We start from the raw sequence: 15,012 nt of genomic DNA on the forward strand, positions 1-15,012 counted from the left end.
TTGAAAACCTGTCCCACAGCAAGTACTGCAGCTGTAAATTTAAAATACAGCAAACAAGTAACGCATTAACAATGTTTTATTTCCAGGGATAAACTACAAATTCCATTCATCTTAACAGTGAAAGAAGAACTAATTCCGTTTTTTAAAAATGTGATATACAAACGTATTGCAGGAAGTAGCTAGGCTAATCAAAGTTAAAACCTAAGATGCAGCTTAATTGATCCAGTAGGGTGTAGGGTTAAGGTTATAAACATTGAACTTTTCAATCTAGATTAAAATATCACATGTAGCACACATTCCATTGATGTCATGTAATGTAATGACTATACTAACTGGGAAACTAGATTAATTTGGTCCAAGCTTTATGAAGTCCTGAATGAAAATGTCAGTTTGAGCTGCTACGAAACCCTTAGAAGGACATAATTCTCCTGGAATTCAATGAGAATTCACCAGCATTCCAGACCGATGAGGGCAAACAGAGAAAGCTCCTCACGGTTAGCCACTTCGTCTCAAGAGATCAGAGAAGTCGAACTTAGTGATGTAATACTCTGGAAAACATCCCAAGACTATAATATTCTTTCTTTTGGGATCTATTTCTGCCCCTGTTCCCCCTTAAAGCTTTTAAATGCACAGAGCTCCGTCTATTGGCCAAATATAAAACTTGCAACTATTTCAGTCTAATGCTGTCAAAGAATAACTTACTGAAGTTACAGAGAAGATTTGGGAGACTTTCAATGCTTTCACAATCAGAGTCACTGGAACCTCTCTGGCAAAAGCCTATGTCAAATGTGTGAGTTTGACTGACTAACCAAGCAGGTTGAGGCAGGTTGTTCCTGGTCTGCCCTGAGGACCTTGGATCACAGACAGATTTTTCATCCCTAGTGTCACCTTCACTTAGGTCTTAAACTCACTCCATGATGCCCCTCCACACAAAGACTAAAAGAGCATGTCACAACTGTTATTTTCCTTCTTCTCAATGACCTCTGAAGGGTCTAGAACCACAATGTCAATAAAGTGTCACAGCTTACAGAAACAGAACGAAAGAAAAAAAAAGGGAGTAAATAAAATTATTGGGCATTGTACAGAAATATTGTTTAGACTTTTATTTAACTCCAGAGTATTGTATGCAATCTCATACATTTATATTGTCCTTGCACTTAAAGTAAAAGGGGTGGAGGAGGTGGGGTTGATGTATTTTTGACATTCTATATCTTACATAAATTATCATATCTTGAATAAGGCTACAATGGAATATAAAAGGCAATTAACACAAACAAGAAGACCCAAAATTAGATGTTCAATTCTACAACAAAGATGAATTTGGAATTTTTAAAAATTCCTCTGTGCCATCACATCTACACAATCACCCAAACAATTTGTAAATTTGTATTCAGGCATTCAGGCATTATTCTTAATAAAATCTTCTGTGCTGTTACCATGGAATGTGCCGTAGCATGTATAATTTATGCTATCTTGTGTCTCCCTATTTTAAAGTCATGTAAGAAGCACACTTTAAAAATTAAGTGTATGTTATCTTGCTACTTGTACATTAGCTAAAAACCTAAAACATGTAGTTTGATGCAGTCATAACCCACATTTATACCTCACTCCAAACTGGGTACTTCTCATATTACTCCCTCCAAAAATAAATTATCCTGAAGAATATTACAGGTTCTGACCTGCACTTCATTTAATCTTCCTCACAGAGCACAAAGGATCCCCTGATATTTGCCTTCTTTCCAAAACTTTAATCCTTTGAATTAATCTCATCTGAGTGTGTATTTTCTGGAATGTGTTCCATATGTGAGTTTCCCAGAAACCCTTCATATTCTCTAAAACCTTTTACACTTTTCCAGGGCATTTTTATTTTCATTGGTTTATGACTCCTCTTGGAGACACATGGAAGCATAGGGATGAAGCGTGACCTTTATGTGGGTCATGGGTCACGGGCTGTGGGACATGTCGCTGGCTATGCATGCTTGGAAGCTTTCATTCACAGGCAATTTTGCCATCAAAGCTGGAGAGGGCAATTGCAAAGGCCTGCACGGCACACAGAGGGTAGCTATAGTCCAGTGTGAAGGCATCGTCTGCAACTCTTCCAAACTGCATCACAATGTAGTCCTCTGGAATCACATGACATACATTTAGTATCAAATTTAAGTTCACAAGTTCTACTGTCAGCATACAGTTTAAACTATAACCTGAATTAGATTGGCTGCATAGAGATTCTATGGTCTTTAAATAACTGCATTACTTTATGTATTTTTACAAGTGCTTCTAGAGTTCTAAAACATGCTGTCCCATAGAGTTGTAATATGCAAAATGATTGACCACAAATAGAATCTTGCATACGGTCTTTGTTGTGAATGATCTGGAAGTTTTTGACGGAGGCCTGCGTGACTCTGCCATTGAAGTTGAGCACATGGGACGATGTCTCCTCATTCCACACCGGCGTCTTGTTGCGCAGTTCAATCAAGTTCTCCATGTTCCTGTTCTGGCATCGGATCAGGAGGCCATCATTATCCTGCCGGAAGTGAAACAGCTGTTATACCTTTGGTCGTTGCAGCTAGGCCACATTTTCAAGGAACACAGGTTTGTAGTTTCCAGAGATGTCCCTTACTTTTTAAAAATGTGTCTGGATAAAATATGCATAACTTGTCATGACAAAGACAAATTCACTCTCACCTTACATACAGGAAAAACATTAAAAAGGCTTTGGCTTACATCCAAAGGCCATCATAACTTTGGTTATAGAGTGAGCGTCACACCTTTTTCTTGAGAAGCCATTTTTCATTGTTCAGTTCCACCTGATCTGTGGTTGGTTGAAGCTCTGTTTTTCCTTTGTCTAAAATTTGCAGTTCAGCAGCACCATGGATAGTAGAATATACTATGTATTTGCTTGTTGAGGCAGGTTTTTTTGTTTGTTTGTTTCTTTCTTTTAGTGGTCATGCTGGTTGCAGACAACAGGGGGCAGTAAATAATGAAAGCATAGTGGGAAATATTGCTCAAGCCAGTGTGTGAGGAATGGGGGTCTTTGTTTTGCTTACACTGCGTGGTCGTATGGGGACTCGCTCTCCGTCCTTGTTCATTCCAGGGATAATAACCGTCATTCGTCTCGGACCCTTCATTCCCAGAACATTGGTCTCCTGGATGTTATCCAAGAAGAAGATAAATGCAACGTCCAGCCTTAGCACACGAAAAGAATTATGCAGTACCTCAAGCTTCAGCGTTCATTAGCATTCGGAACCAAGGCCGACTAAGCCATCTAATAACTGGGGCCACTGAAGTAAATGCCTTACGTAGATAATGGCTGCGAGTTCCTGTCTGGCATTCGACATGTCAGGGAGGGCTCGGTTGGGATGCAGTGCATTATTGAACACGGTAAATTTAGTGCCCATCAGATTGGACCTGAAAGAACAGTCATCCAGGGTGAAGCACAGCTAATTAGCTGACCTGCAAGCCCAGTACTGTGGACCTGAGGCAAAGTTTGTAATACCAGCTAACTACACAGCACTAAAAGCAGTTTACCTCACTTTCCCCACATAGTTCTCACCCCCTCTGGAAAGGTCAGTGGGGTCAACTGAGATTAAGTAGTTGGAGGTTGTGCTCTTCTTGCGTTTTCTCCCCGCCAGCAAAAATACCTGTTTGTAAAAATTAACAGAGAGGAACTGCTTCCTTGAAATTTAATTCTGCCCTGAATCATTTGGCAAAAGCAAGTCCAGCCTAATCAAACATCTCTGTCATGAACGTTTTTTTACAGGGTGCTAAACCTCTCCTCCCCCAAAATACTACAGCATGATATATCGGCTCTAGTGGTACTGATTATAACACCATAACTGGGTTGGCTAACCTTCTTCTCATTGTCCAAGTGGAGGTAGTAGGTGGGGTAAAGGCCCCGGTCCACTCCCCTCTTGTCCCGGGTCACCTTGCATTTCACTGTGACGCCTTGCTGGGCTGGCTGAAGCACGAACCCCTCCAGGTCGTCAAACTCAATGACTGGAGAAGGTACTCGCTCTTCCTTGAAAGTTTCAGAAAGAGTAATTCTCATATCACCCTGCACGGAACAACTGGAAGAACTGGAAAAATACTGGCTGTCCATTTCCATGCAATAGGATGCATTTTCTTTTGATTGCATTAAGTTCCTTCTCTTACTGGTTAATATGTGGTGTCTCAGCCAGCATGTCTACATAGTCTCATAACAAGGTTGGGAACTTGTTCCTTTAAAGACTCTCCAAGCTTATGTGCTTCTTAAGATCATGTGTTTTATGTTATTTATGTATAATCAATCAGTTATAATGTCAGGACTGACAGGCCTGTCTGTACTGGAGCCCTGTCAGAACACAGTGAGTTCAGGAGGTAAGACTAAGACCATGAGCCTGCTGCAGGCCTCAATCATTAACCCCCCTCCCCCCATCCCTTGTCTGCCCCTCCCCTTCCTCCCACTCTCAACTGTTAGGACAGTTTTACACTGCTGACTGAACACAGTTCATTGATATGACAAGAAACCCATGAAAATAAGCAAATCATAAAATTCTCAACAATTTTATATAAAGGTAAATTAGAAATGAGAAAGATTGATTAGGGATAGGCAGTTTTCTCTTTATTAAGGTAATGGTGGGAGATGTGCAGTTTACCAGTGGTCCAAACCTATTCTACCTTTTTCCTCTTTTTGCCTTTTCCCTTTGTCTTTTTCTGTGCCGCCTCTGAGTCGGGCTCATCACTCCCTTCCGCTTTGGCAGAGCCTGCAGGAAGACACAATGCTTTTTATCATTGATTCACACTGTTATGTTTTTCAGCCACTAGTGGACTAGGGTGGTTGGCATGAAACCCCCATCTATATGATCATGAGCTAAATGACTATGGCTAGTAATTGGGGTGTCACCCCACAACTCACTTTTGCACTTTTTGGACTTCTTGTCCTTGTCTTTCTCAGTCTGGAACATGGAGGCACTCTTCTTCTTGCCTTTGCTGCTTTTGCTCTCTGCTTCACTGTCCTGCTCACTCTCCAATTTAGCGGCTGGGGTGCGTCATGCATAATGTGGCCATTACACATGTGTAGATGCACGCAGACACACACACACACATACACACACATACACACATACACACATACACACATACACACATACACACATACACACACACACACACATACACACACACACCATGACATATTAGAAGGATATCTCAAGAATAAAAAAAATGAAAATAAATTTTATATATATATATACATACATACATACATACATACATACATACATACATACATATATATATATATATATATATATAGCTTCTGAACATATGAAGGGCATGTATAACTGAACATATGAATATATGAACATATGAAGGGCATTTATAAATGGACATATGAACACATGAAGGGCATGTATAACTGTTATTACGATACATTTATAAGATGTGGTAAATGGCTGTAGCTGTAGAAACAAGGTGACATCACTGACCTTTCTTTTTATTTTTGGTCTCAGGTTTGTCTCCATTTATCTGGAACATGGAGGCCGTCTCTTTCTTTTTGGTTTTAGACTTTACTTTACCGTCTTTGTCTTCTTTGTCCTCTAAGCGTGCATGGTAACATGGTAAAAAAGGGAGCTCCTTGGCTTTATTACAGGGAATTGTAGTACATTTCTGAAGATACCAGGAGCTTAACTGAAGCTATACAGGGCAGACATCTGTGTTATAGATAATGAGCAGTTTTGAGGGGAAAAAAAACAAAGCCTAATGGAGTGACAAGGCTAGTCAAGACAATACAGCTTTACAATCAGAAAATTTCCTGCCACATTCTTAGCTACCAGCTTTCCTGAGTTCTTTAATGCTGATATTGTAATCTGTTATAATTTCACCCTGGAATAGAGTAGGGGTAAAGTGCTGATAGGTGACATTCATAACCCAGTGTACAAAATAGCATAACTGGCAACAGCAAATCGCACCTCTGCACATCACCGTCTTCATGTGCTATAAGAACATCCTCCTGCCCATAGATATTAGAGCTGATTCTAGATCAGTGGTATGGCATGTCCAGAAATCCAAGCCTAATCTAACCCTCTTTCATTACCAAAAGCCAGTTTACTTTACAACATACATCTTTCCCCTCCTAGAGTAAAAGAGAAGAGTAGTAAAATCCAACTGTCATCGTGGACATGATTAAACCCAGAAATGTATTATGGGAACACTGAAACCAGTGTTAAAAGACAACATAGGCAGAATAAAAAAGCCTTTATATAACTTCAGTGCAGTGAAGATGGAGCTCACCTTTAGATTTAGATTTCTTGCCTTTTTCCTTTACATCAGAACTATCTTTTGTGGGCTTTTCTTTCTTCTTTTTCTCAACATTACCCTCTGTTTCTTCATCAACATTTTCATCATCATCCTCGGTTGAAGCTGAAGCACATTAAACATAAAAACAAATCACAAACTCTAATACAGACACAGAAGTATTACACGTTACTATTTCACAAGAATATCTGTTTTGTTTTTTAAATTATTAATTTAATGATATTATAAGTGAGATATTTAGTGAACCCACACTTTTTCTTCTTTGGGACACTTCTGGCTTTTTTGGGGGGTTCAGGCTTTTCCTTGTGTGGAGATTGCTTTTCTTTCTCTTTCTTTTTCTTCAATTTCTCACCTTCTGTTTGAATAATTTTGTATCATGTTTAGTATTTTATACTTCTGAATATTGACAAAATTACTGACTAAGTACAGAGCAAGCCTTAGACTGTGCAAATCCACTGTGTCATAGCTTCTTTCTCACTCTGAGTGGCAGGGCTGCTCTCTGCTGACAGGTCTCCATTTTTCTTACTCTTGGTCTTTTTGAGTTTAGCTTCAGTTCCATTCACCTCTGCAGAAACAGACTCTTCTTTCTTCTTTTTGAGTTTCTATGCTGAGGAATAAAATCATGGCAGTTGGTCAATGAATGAAATAATGACTGACTGAATTAATGACACATGGAGCATTCTATTAAAATGGCACAATGCATAAAAGTGTAAGCTGAGAACATTATGCTTGGAACTTACCATTTAAATGAAAAATAAAGGCATCAAGGGAAGGCAAACAAGAATATGTGAAATATTAAGTTCCTGTGATATCAGTATTGCCTGACATTTTAACAATGATGACCAATACTCAAAAGTCTATAATTTTCAAATATAGATGAATACAATGAAGCAGCTACGCATGGATAAAATTTCTCATTGATATACCGTATAGTGTCTGAAGATCATCCTGAATAAATCAATGAATAATGATAAATTGTGACAGTGAAGATGTCTCTATAGTGAAAATATATTTAGAATCAATAATTGTGACTATCTGTGATAAATAATACTCAACGTCATACTAAGGCCAGAAATAATTTAATCCAAAAGGTAAACAAAGACTCTCATATCACATTGCAGGGGGATCCAAAACTGTTGGTGGCAATGATCCTAACCACTGTTTGTTTCATTTTAGTGATTATATGAGGAAGCCATTATTTTTCATAGTCATGCTTCAGTTTGTGGGGCTCAGCTGAAGCGCTCATAGTCCTCAGCTGAAGTGCTCACAGGGCTCAGTTGAAAGCATTCACAGGACTCAGCTGAAGCACTCATGGTGTCTGTGTGTTACTTCCTCACACAGCCTGCCCTGTTTTGACATTAAGTAATTAGTCAGTTGAGTCTGCCACACATGGAAAAAAACATGCACCACTACCACACTTGATGCTGTAACCAGCATAGATATTATTTCTTTACAGCAAATTTTATTGTGAAATATATAATATTTAAACCAGGAGATTCTTAATTTAAAATGTTTCTTATAATAACCAGTTCTTTTAGGGTTAATAGTGGTTAATCTCCTATTGTTTGTATTTATGTTCTTATAAATATATTTTTCTCTCTATCAGAGGGAAATCACCATAAGCCTGGTTTCCTATGAGATTGTGTACGTGTGTGTGTGTATGTGTGTGTGTGTGTGTGTGTGTGTGTAATCCACTTATGACACCATTAAAGCAGTACTAATAATATCTTCACCTCTCACAATCCCCTGTGTGCGACAGACTACTGAGGCACACAAACCATTATTCCATCAAGCTGTCATGACACATCACAACACCACACTATTCCTATCACACTAATAAGTTTAATTTTTATATAGAATATTACATGTTGTCTGTTGCTGATCAAACTAATAGGCAGACTACATTGACATTAATTTCCATCATTGTGAACACTCTGAAACATATGGAAATCTGTTCCACAGTACTTAGTTATGAAAAGAATATATTGTATATCTGTGAAGGTCAGTTCATAATACAACTACATTATATACAAATGTATTGCCTTTTACACAACTATCTTGGCCTACTATTTTCTATGTGTTACATAAGGCAGTAGGAATAGCTTCTGCTAATTATTATATCTCACCACCTAAAAAGGCTGAAAGGTTACTTCTGTTGTTACAATACTTGTAAAATTTCACTTTTTAAAATAAATTTTCCCAATGAACATATTAAATCATTAGTCATTAGATGTAATTAGTTTATCATTAGTAAGCAATGTCAGTCCAGGTTTAACATATTCTTAAACAGCAAATGCCTGAATATAAAATATCTACATAAATAATATTTTTAAAAGGAGAGAGGAAAATATTTCAGTAATATATAAAAAAAAATCAACAATTCTGTTCACATTGTCTCAGAGAGCCGATTCAAGAACCCCTTATCACACTCTATTCGCCTACCTAGACTGAGACTCAGAGCAGTCCAACCACGAGTTGGACATGTGAAAAGCTCACCTTATCAGTAGACATGTCCGAGTCTATAATTTCAGCTACTCCAGATACAGTTCTACTAGCCCTGTGGCTAGATGTGAGGCATCTAGTTGTGCAATGAAATGGAGTGGAATCTCTGCTCGATGGATCAGAAGGTGGAGAATTGTGCTCAGCGAGTCACCATCAGCAGAAAGTTGCTAAGAGGATTTTCATGCTGCCCATCTGCTGCAACTACACCAAGCGAGCCCAGCCTATGGCAACCCAGCAAGATGGAACAGGAGGGGAGGAGGTCCAGGGTGTTACGAGACCTATGAGACCTCAGCCACAGGTTGGGATTTTTCTTGTTTGTTCGTTTGTTTTGTTGTTGTTTTTGTTGTTGTTTTTTATTACCTATGGGATAGTTATAAGAGACAAGTTGAGATTTTCCAGGCATATCAATATTAATTTACAACACAGTTGATTCAAGTATGAGAGTTACAAAAATATTGCATTATTGCATATTATAGCAAGTTTTGAATCTAAATTTAAAGTCAGATATGAAGTTTGACTTGAGGCCAGGGTTGAGCATCGAGTGAGAGAGTTAAAGGACCTTTCACTGGTCTTAAAAAAATAAAAATACTCTGATATTCAGTGCTCCCATCATTCACTTAAAAGAGCCTAGTCAAAGAACAACATATCACTAGTATATATAGCCATGATGGTCAGACACACCCCTCTGTACAACAGCAGGGTAGCAGGGTGGGGGTCCAGTATAAGATGTCTAGGCTTGAGGCAGCCATCAGGTTATGGACCTAATCAATCTGCCCAAAGGCAAACATTTTACCCAATCTATCATGCGTTAAGAAAGCAGCAGGGTCGTGTATATAAAAAGTAATAGAACATGTGGCATCTATTTTATAGTCAACATGCAGTTTGATTATAGTCTTCAAACTGAAATGTTCTTAAAATCTGTCAAATTATATATTTCACAGATTCATTGTAACCAGTTAATATATAATTTACTGATAATGTGTGCAGGGCACATTAACATTTGAGAATCCTGACCTATATCCTGCAGTGGTCTACAATTGTACAATTGTAACATTTATGCTAAATATTATTCAGTTTAATTGATTCACAGATTTTACATGGTTACTCTTTAAAAAAACTGATCAATGTATTACTATCGATTAATCTGACATCACTGAATTACTGTTCCATGCTTTGCATAAATGTTACTTCCATTGTATCAAAATACACCAAGTGCAAAACTGTAATTTTGGTTTAACCTGCCTATGAATATCTGACAGCAGAATGAAAGCTGGACAGTAACAATACCTAACATACCTATTGGATTTAGTTTGAGCCCAAAGACCACACTTACAAAACATCTTATGACACTGTAATAACCCCCACTATTAGTCTCTGTTAAGACAAACCTGTATCTCCGAAGCCCTGATTTTGTGTACAGAGCTATACAATGTACTCTCTGCCGGCAAACCTCTCCGTAATGTTCTGACGTAATCGGCATGTTCCCCTCCTTGCCACGAGGTCGTGCTATAACTAGTACCGGATTGCAGAAAAAGCATCATATTGAAAAAAGACTGTACTTCCGTGCGGTGAAGTGAGATGGCGATATTGTCCACTTGATCGTGACTAAAATCCCGGTTATGCTTCTGCAAGACCTTACAATCCCACAACACTTGGCAGAGCGACTACATAAGGCCAGCGAACCCTGGGGAGTCCAGGGGACGTTGACAAATTCTTAAAGAGACAGAGCAACCACAGAGCAAGATATCGGCGATGTCATACACAACATAATTGTATATAGTAATATAAATATAGTTATATAATCATATAACTACGTAAAGCTAGAGTTGACTGTTTCTGCTGAGGAAAAGGAAAGATTTCATAAAATATCTTCTATGACAGCTATTTTGAGATTCACAAAGACATATTCTGAAATGTAAGATTTAAAAAAGCGTCTTTGTTCAATTGAACATGCTCATGTTTATATATATTCAAACTTAAAATTTAAAATAAAAAACATAATTTACTGAAAAAAAAACTAGCCACCAAATTAATAAAAAACAATTATACTTTTTACTTGAACTCCTGAGCACAAATCAACAATGTAAAAGCATGTCACCTGAGAGGTAAAATTGCACAAGCACATGTTCTTGCACGTGTACAGCCCACACATAGACCCACACGTTACGTGGCTAGATGCTGAAATCCAGAGCATAGAGCAAAAACTATGAGAAGAGGAAGAGTCTCATGTTTGCTTGACCTGTAGGTGCTGAAGCAGCCTGACTGTGAGGACATGAACTCAGTCCATTGGGTGAATCACTCACCTCACAGCCAGACAGACACACACACACAGGCACACGTGCACACACACACACACACGTGCACACACACACACACACTCTCTCTCTCTCTCTCTCTCTCTCTCTCTCCCCCCCCCCCCCCCCTCTCTCTCGTCTCAGGAAACACAAACAATGAGGACAACCCAGGGAGATGTGGGTCAAATAATCACACAAATGGTCCTAAGGCAAGCAGTGATAGCTTTGTGTGTGTGTGTGTGTGTGTGTGTGTGTGTGTGTGTGTTTGTGTGTGTCAGTGCTTCTGCTTTCTGCATGACTCCAACAACACAGACACTGACAGAAGGTTTAAGCCTCACTGTAAAACAAACCCAGCAAGTCAAGTATGACTAGGGAAGCCCACAGGATAACAGAACATAGAGTACATGCCTGCCCTGTCTCCCCCAGGGTCTCTTGAGTACAAGCACCCGCACGCACTCCCATATTTTAGCCAGATAGCAGGACAACAACAGACCTATTCCTTAACTGCTGTCAACAGGGTATGGGGGACCACAGAGGCCTGATTAAAGGGACTTAAGTGATCTTATTCTCTGACTGTGCATGTGTGTGTATGTATGTGTGTGTATATGCCGGGGTGGCATATGCCACTCTGGCACGCTGTAGGGGTGATTACGTTGGAGGCAGCTGGGCTCTCAGGAAGAGCTGCCAGAGCTCAGTGGAGCAGAGCGAGGGAACCGGAGCCAGCTAGTTTGCTCTCCCACTGGGCCACACCCCTTTGCCCTGAGATGCCCTCACAACTGAGCCCTGCCCTACTCCCCCAAGAGAGCCTCTGCACTAAAACCACAGCGCGTGCTAGCGGCCCGGAGTCAGGATCGCGTTTCACCCGCCTTGCATCAACCCAAAACAGAACCGAAAAGAAGTGCACCACTTCCAGCATGCAGCACCAGGCTCAGCTTTGTTATGAACACACCTCTCAGGGCAGCGCTACAAAAGCAACGCACAATGGAGAACATCTAGACGGCTGTCATACCAGAATGCTGACAGGGGGAGAAGGACGATCATTGACTGTAGGTGCAGTTATTGACAGTGGAAGCAGGAATAGTCACTATTGATGACATCCCACAGGAACAGGCACTTACCTGACTGATGTTTAATTTAGCACTTAAGTGACTGAAAAAAAAGAGAAATACTGAAAGTGGCATTATCCTTCATCTTAACAACTTCAGAACTTTCTCTAATGTAAAAGGAAGCATCCAAATAAACCTCAAACTCAGTATGACCTCCGTTTACATCCAGTGCCATCAGTGTGCAGTCATTCTGCATTCTGACATATGAAAGGTTATCACGGTAAAGATGTGGAAATTAAAGGTTATCTCAACCGGTTATGTCAGTTACTCCTCACCTCAAATAACACTACTAAAGATCATGTGTTAGTGCCCTAGGGGATGTGCTAACATGATGATCCTGTTATTGAAAAATTAAGACTGTGCATTTGATTATTTGATTTGGCAAATCCCATATGGAGATTAAATCCCGAATGGAGGTAAAATCCTGAATGGAGATTTCCAACTATTTCCACTGCAGCACATTATCAATATTATGTTCATTACAAAGGAGCACAAATAGGAAGAGATGCATCTCCCAAGCTCACAAACAAACACTACTGTGCTTTGAAGGAAAGCACAACACACATATCCACATGCTTTTAAAACTTCAGCACCCTGCCATAACATGTGTGTTAATGCAGTGGGATAACCATATAGTTTTAGTTAATGGGGTTAAAAATCACCCTAGATGTCAGTTTTATTAGAGCGCCTTTAAGAAAAAAAACTGAAAAGAGTAAGTAAAGGGAAAGGCAAGCATGGGGGGAATGGCACTAAATGTTAGAATGTTAACATGTTAGCAACAGGTCATCTCTCTAGTTGTGGTTTGGTAAGTAGCCCAACTGACTCCTTGAAGTCGCATAGTCATATAATAGCATAAAGACCGATCTTTAGTTTCTGTAACTGGTTTTTGTTTAAAGACAGTCAGCCTTAAGTTACTGGTAATATGCAACACATTGTTCACATTTCCTGAACAACGTTTCCCAGTTGGAAGCTCATAATTATGGTTATTCCATAATGACTGCTGCATTACACTTCTCCCGTGAGCAGACTAAGGCATTCCACACTGCTGTGCATGCAGCATTTGGAAAAGACAGAGGAAGATGTAAGCAGTAATACTTTGCCCTACACCACAAAACTTTGGCAAAGCTGGAACTCCAAGTGTTATGTAGAACTAGAATACTTGAAGTCAGCACTGGCATTCAGGCTTATTTCTATATACTCAAGTTAGCTGGGGCCATTCAAATGTCATTCCATTCCATTCTAGTGCGTGCATGCAGCAGACCCAGGAATCACTGACATCAAAGTGGCAACACCACAGAGCCTGAGAAAATAACATCTGAAGGCCGATGCCCACGGGACCTCCTACAAAGTCCTGCTGTCTCCTAAGCCAAGAAGGGATTTCGGCCTACCGTGGCTCGTGCCTATGCGTGTGTCTGTAAAAATAAGAGTGTGTGTGTGTATGTGTGGGTGTGTATTTGTTGTGTGTGATGGTACTTGTGGTGGTCGGGTCTCTAGTTGCAAAGGGAGGGGCCACGTTTCCAGGTTGTTCCCCTTACCCTCCAGTAACCCTCCACCAATCAGTCATTAGAAGTAATTAGGATAGCAGGGCTGATTTGGTGAGGCGTAACAGCAGCAGGCAGGATTATCAGTCCATCAGGGCCAACTTACAGTCTACATGTCTGCTTAGATGAGGTCATACGCCAAGTGGGCAGACTGTGCTAAAGCCCTCTTTAAGGTCCTGCGAGTTCAACTCGTAGTCGTAGAAACACAAAGCATGACTCGCATGTCTTTCAGTTCAATGTTACAAGCAATTCATAAGTGAAAGATTAAATGAGACAAACTGCACTCTCTAGCTGGGGTTTTATGAGAGGTACTAAGTAAGCTTATCAGGTTTCCCTGATATTAACTGTGTCACAATAGCAAAGGGATGAAATGATCAGCTGTGGTTAGCTTCGAAAGGCTGATGAAATCCAAGCTGTGCCCAAAGTCTTTTGTAGGTTCTTGTCAAACACAGCAGCCCCTGTCTCTAGTAGTTCTATATATGAAAGTGTGTTTGATATGGGAGAGTCTCGTTTGACTAGAAAGGCACTCCTGGAATGAGTCAAATGCTCTCTTTCACTCACCATAAGATAAACATCACCTAAGCAGCAACCTTTCTATATGCTGCAAACTGTATGTGTGTGTGTGTGTGCTTGTGTGACTCAGGGGAAGTGGGGGAGGGGGTTGTGTGCATGTGCGTGTGTCAGGGGAAAGGAGAAGGGGTGTGTGTAGGCTTTGGGCTTTCTCAGAAGTGGTATGACATCTGTGCCATACTCAGCAGCTGAGGGAAAAGTGTGCATATGTATGTGGCTGTGGAGGTATGTGGGTGAGGGGTTAAGGGTGTGTGTGTTTGAGTGGGATGGGGGTGAGGGTGTGTGTGTGGGGGGGGAGCAATGCTCATAGGATGGCAGTAGTACGGTGTCCTAAGTTGACACCTGTCAGCCACCTGGCTGTGCAAACAAGCAGCAGGTGGCCTAACCTGCAGCAAGCAGTTGATAGTCAGATAGCGTTTCAGCAGATAATATAACTGTACTGTATTTACTTGCTTGTCTTTGAATTGCACACGTTTTAAAAAACAATTTAAAGTATAGAATCACACAAAAATAAATGAAGACAAATATAGGTTGCATGCAAATTCAGTGATGTGTAACAGTGTGCAGTATTACATGCAAAGCAAATATCTGATACCAAACCTTCAGGGTATCTTTCAAACTTTCCGAACCTCGCACTGTAACTATGAGACAGCTTGGTACTAGCACAACTAGCCTGTGCCAAAGGGAAGGACCATGTGTCAGATA

The 15,012-nt window shown here is 40.1% G+C and overlaps 1 protein-coding gene across 8 annotated transcripts; it reads right to left on the minus strand.

Annotated features, from left to right (window-relative positions):
• Positions 1-61: 61 nt before the first annotated feature.
• Positions 62-11,127, minus strand: tulp1b (TUB like protein 1b). Of its 8 annotated transcripts, XM_081717963.1 has the most exons (15): positions 10,185-10,817; positions 8,791-9,156; positions 7,409-7,641; positions 6,773-6,896; positions 6,545-6,649; positions 6,271-6,399; positions 5,466-5,576; positions 4,895-5,017; positions 4,657-4,742; positions 3,851-4,018; positions 3,529-3,668; positions 3,300-3,408; positions 3,048-3,146; positions 2,353-2,524; positions 62-2,123 (listed from the first exon to the last, which is right to left on the minus strand). In XM_081717963.1, the coding sequence occupies exons 3-15, from the start codon at positions 7,463-7,465 to the stop codon at positions 1,990-1,992; spliced, it is 1,557 nt and encodes a 518-aa protein (XP_081574089.1). In that variant the 5' UTR covers positions 7,466-7,641; positions 8,791-9,156; positions 10,185-10,817; the 3' UTR covers positions 62-1,989. The 8 variants fall into 8 exon arrangements, with proteins under 8 accessions (XP_081574089.1, XP_081574090.1, XP_081574091.1 ...); XM_081717964.1 differs by having other exon boundaries at positions 7,563-7,641; positions 8,791-10,817; XM_081717965.1 differs by having other exon boundaries at positions 7,221-7,641; positions 8,791-10,816.
• Between the last annotated feature and the right edge of the window lie 3,885 nt (positions 11,128-15,012).

The sequence above is a fragment of the Electrophorus electricus genome, chromosome 7 (genome assembly GCF_041902795.1).
Source record: "Electrophorus electricus isolate QZ-2024a chromosome 7, ASM4190279v1, whole genome shotgun sequence".
NCBI lineage: Eukaryota > Metazoa > Chordata > Actinopteri > Gymnotiformes > Gymnotidae > Electrophorus > Electrophorus electricus.

Coding starts and splice junctions, on each gene's coding strand:
- tulp1b (XM_081717961.1), bottom strand. CDS start 10,990: ATGCTCTGGATTTCAGCATCTAGCCACGTAACGTGTGGGTCTATGTGT. Junction 6,650..6,772: donor GAGCAGCCCTGCCACTCAGA/GTGAGAAAGAAG, acceptor TTATTCAAACAG/AAGGTGAGAAATTGAAGAAA. Junction 2,124..2,352: donor GATCATTCACAACAAAGACC/GTATGCAAGATT, acceptor ATGTGATTCCAG/AGGACTACATTGTGATGCAG.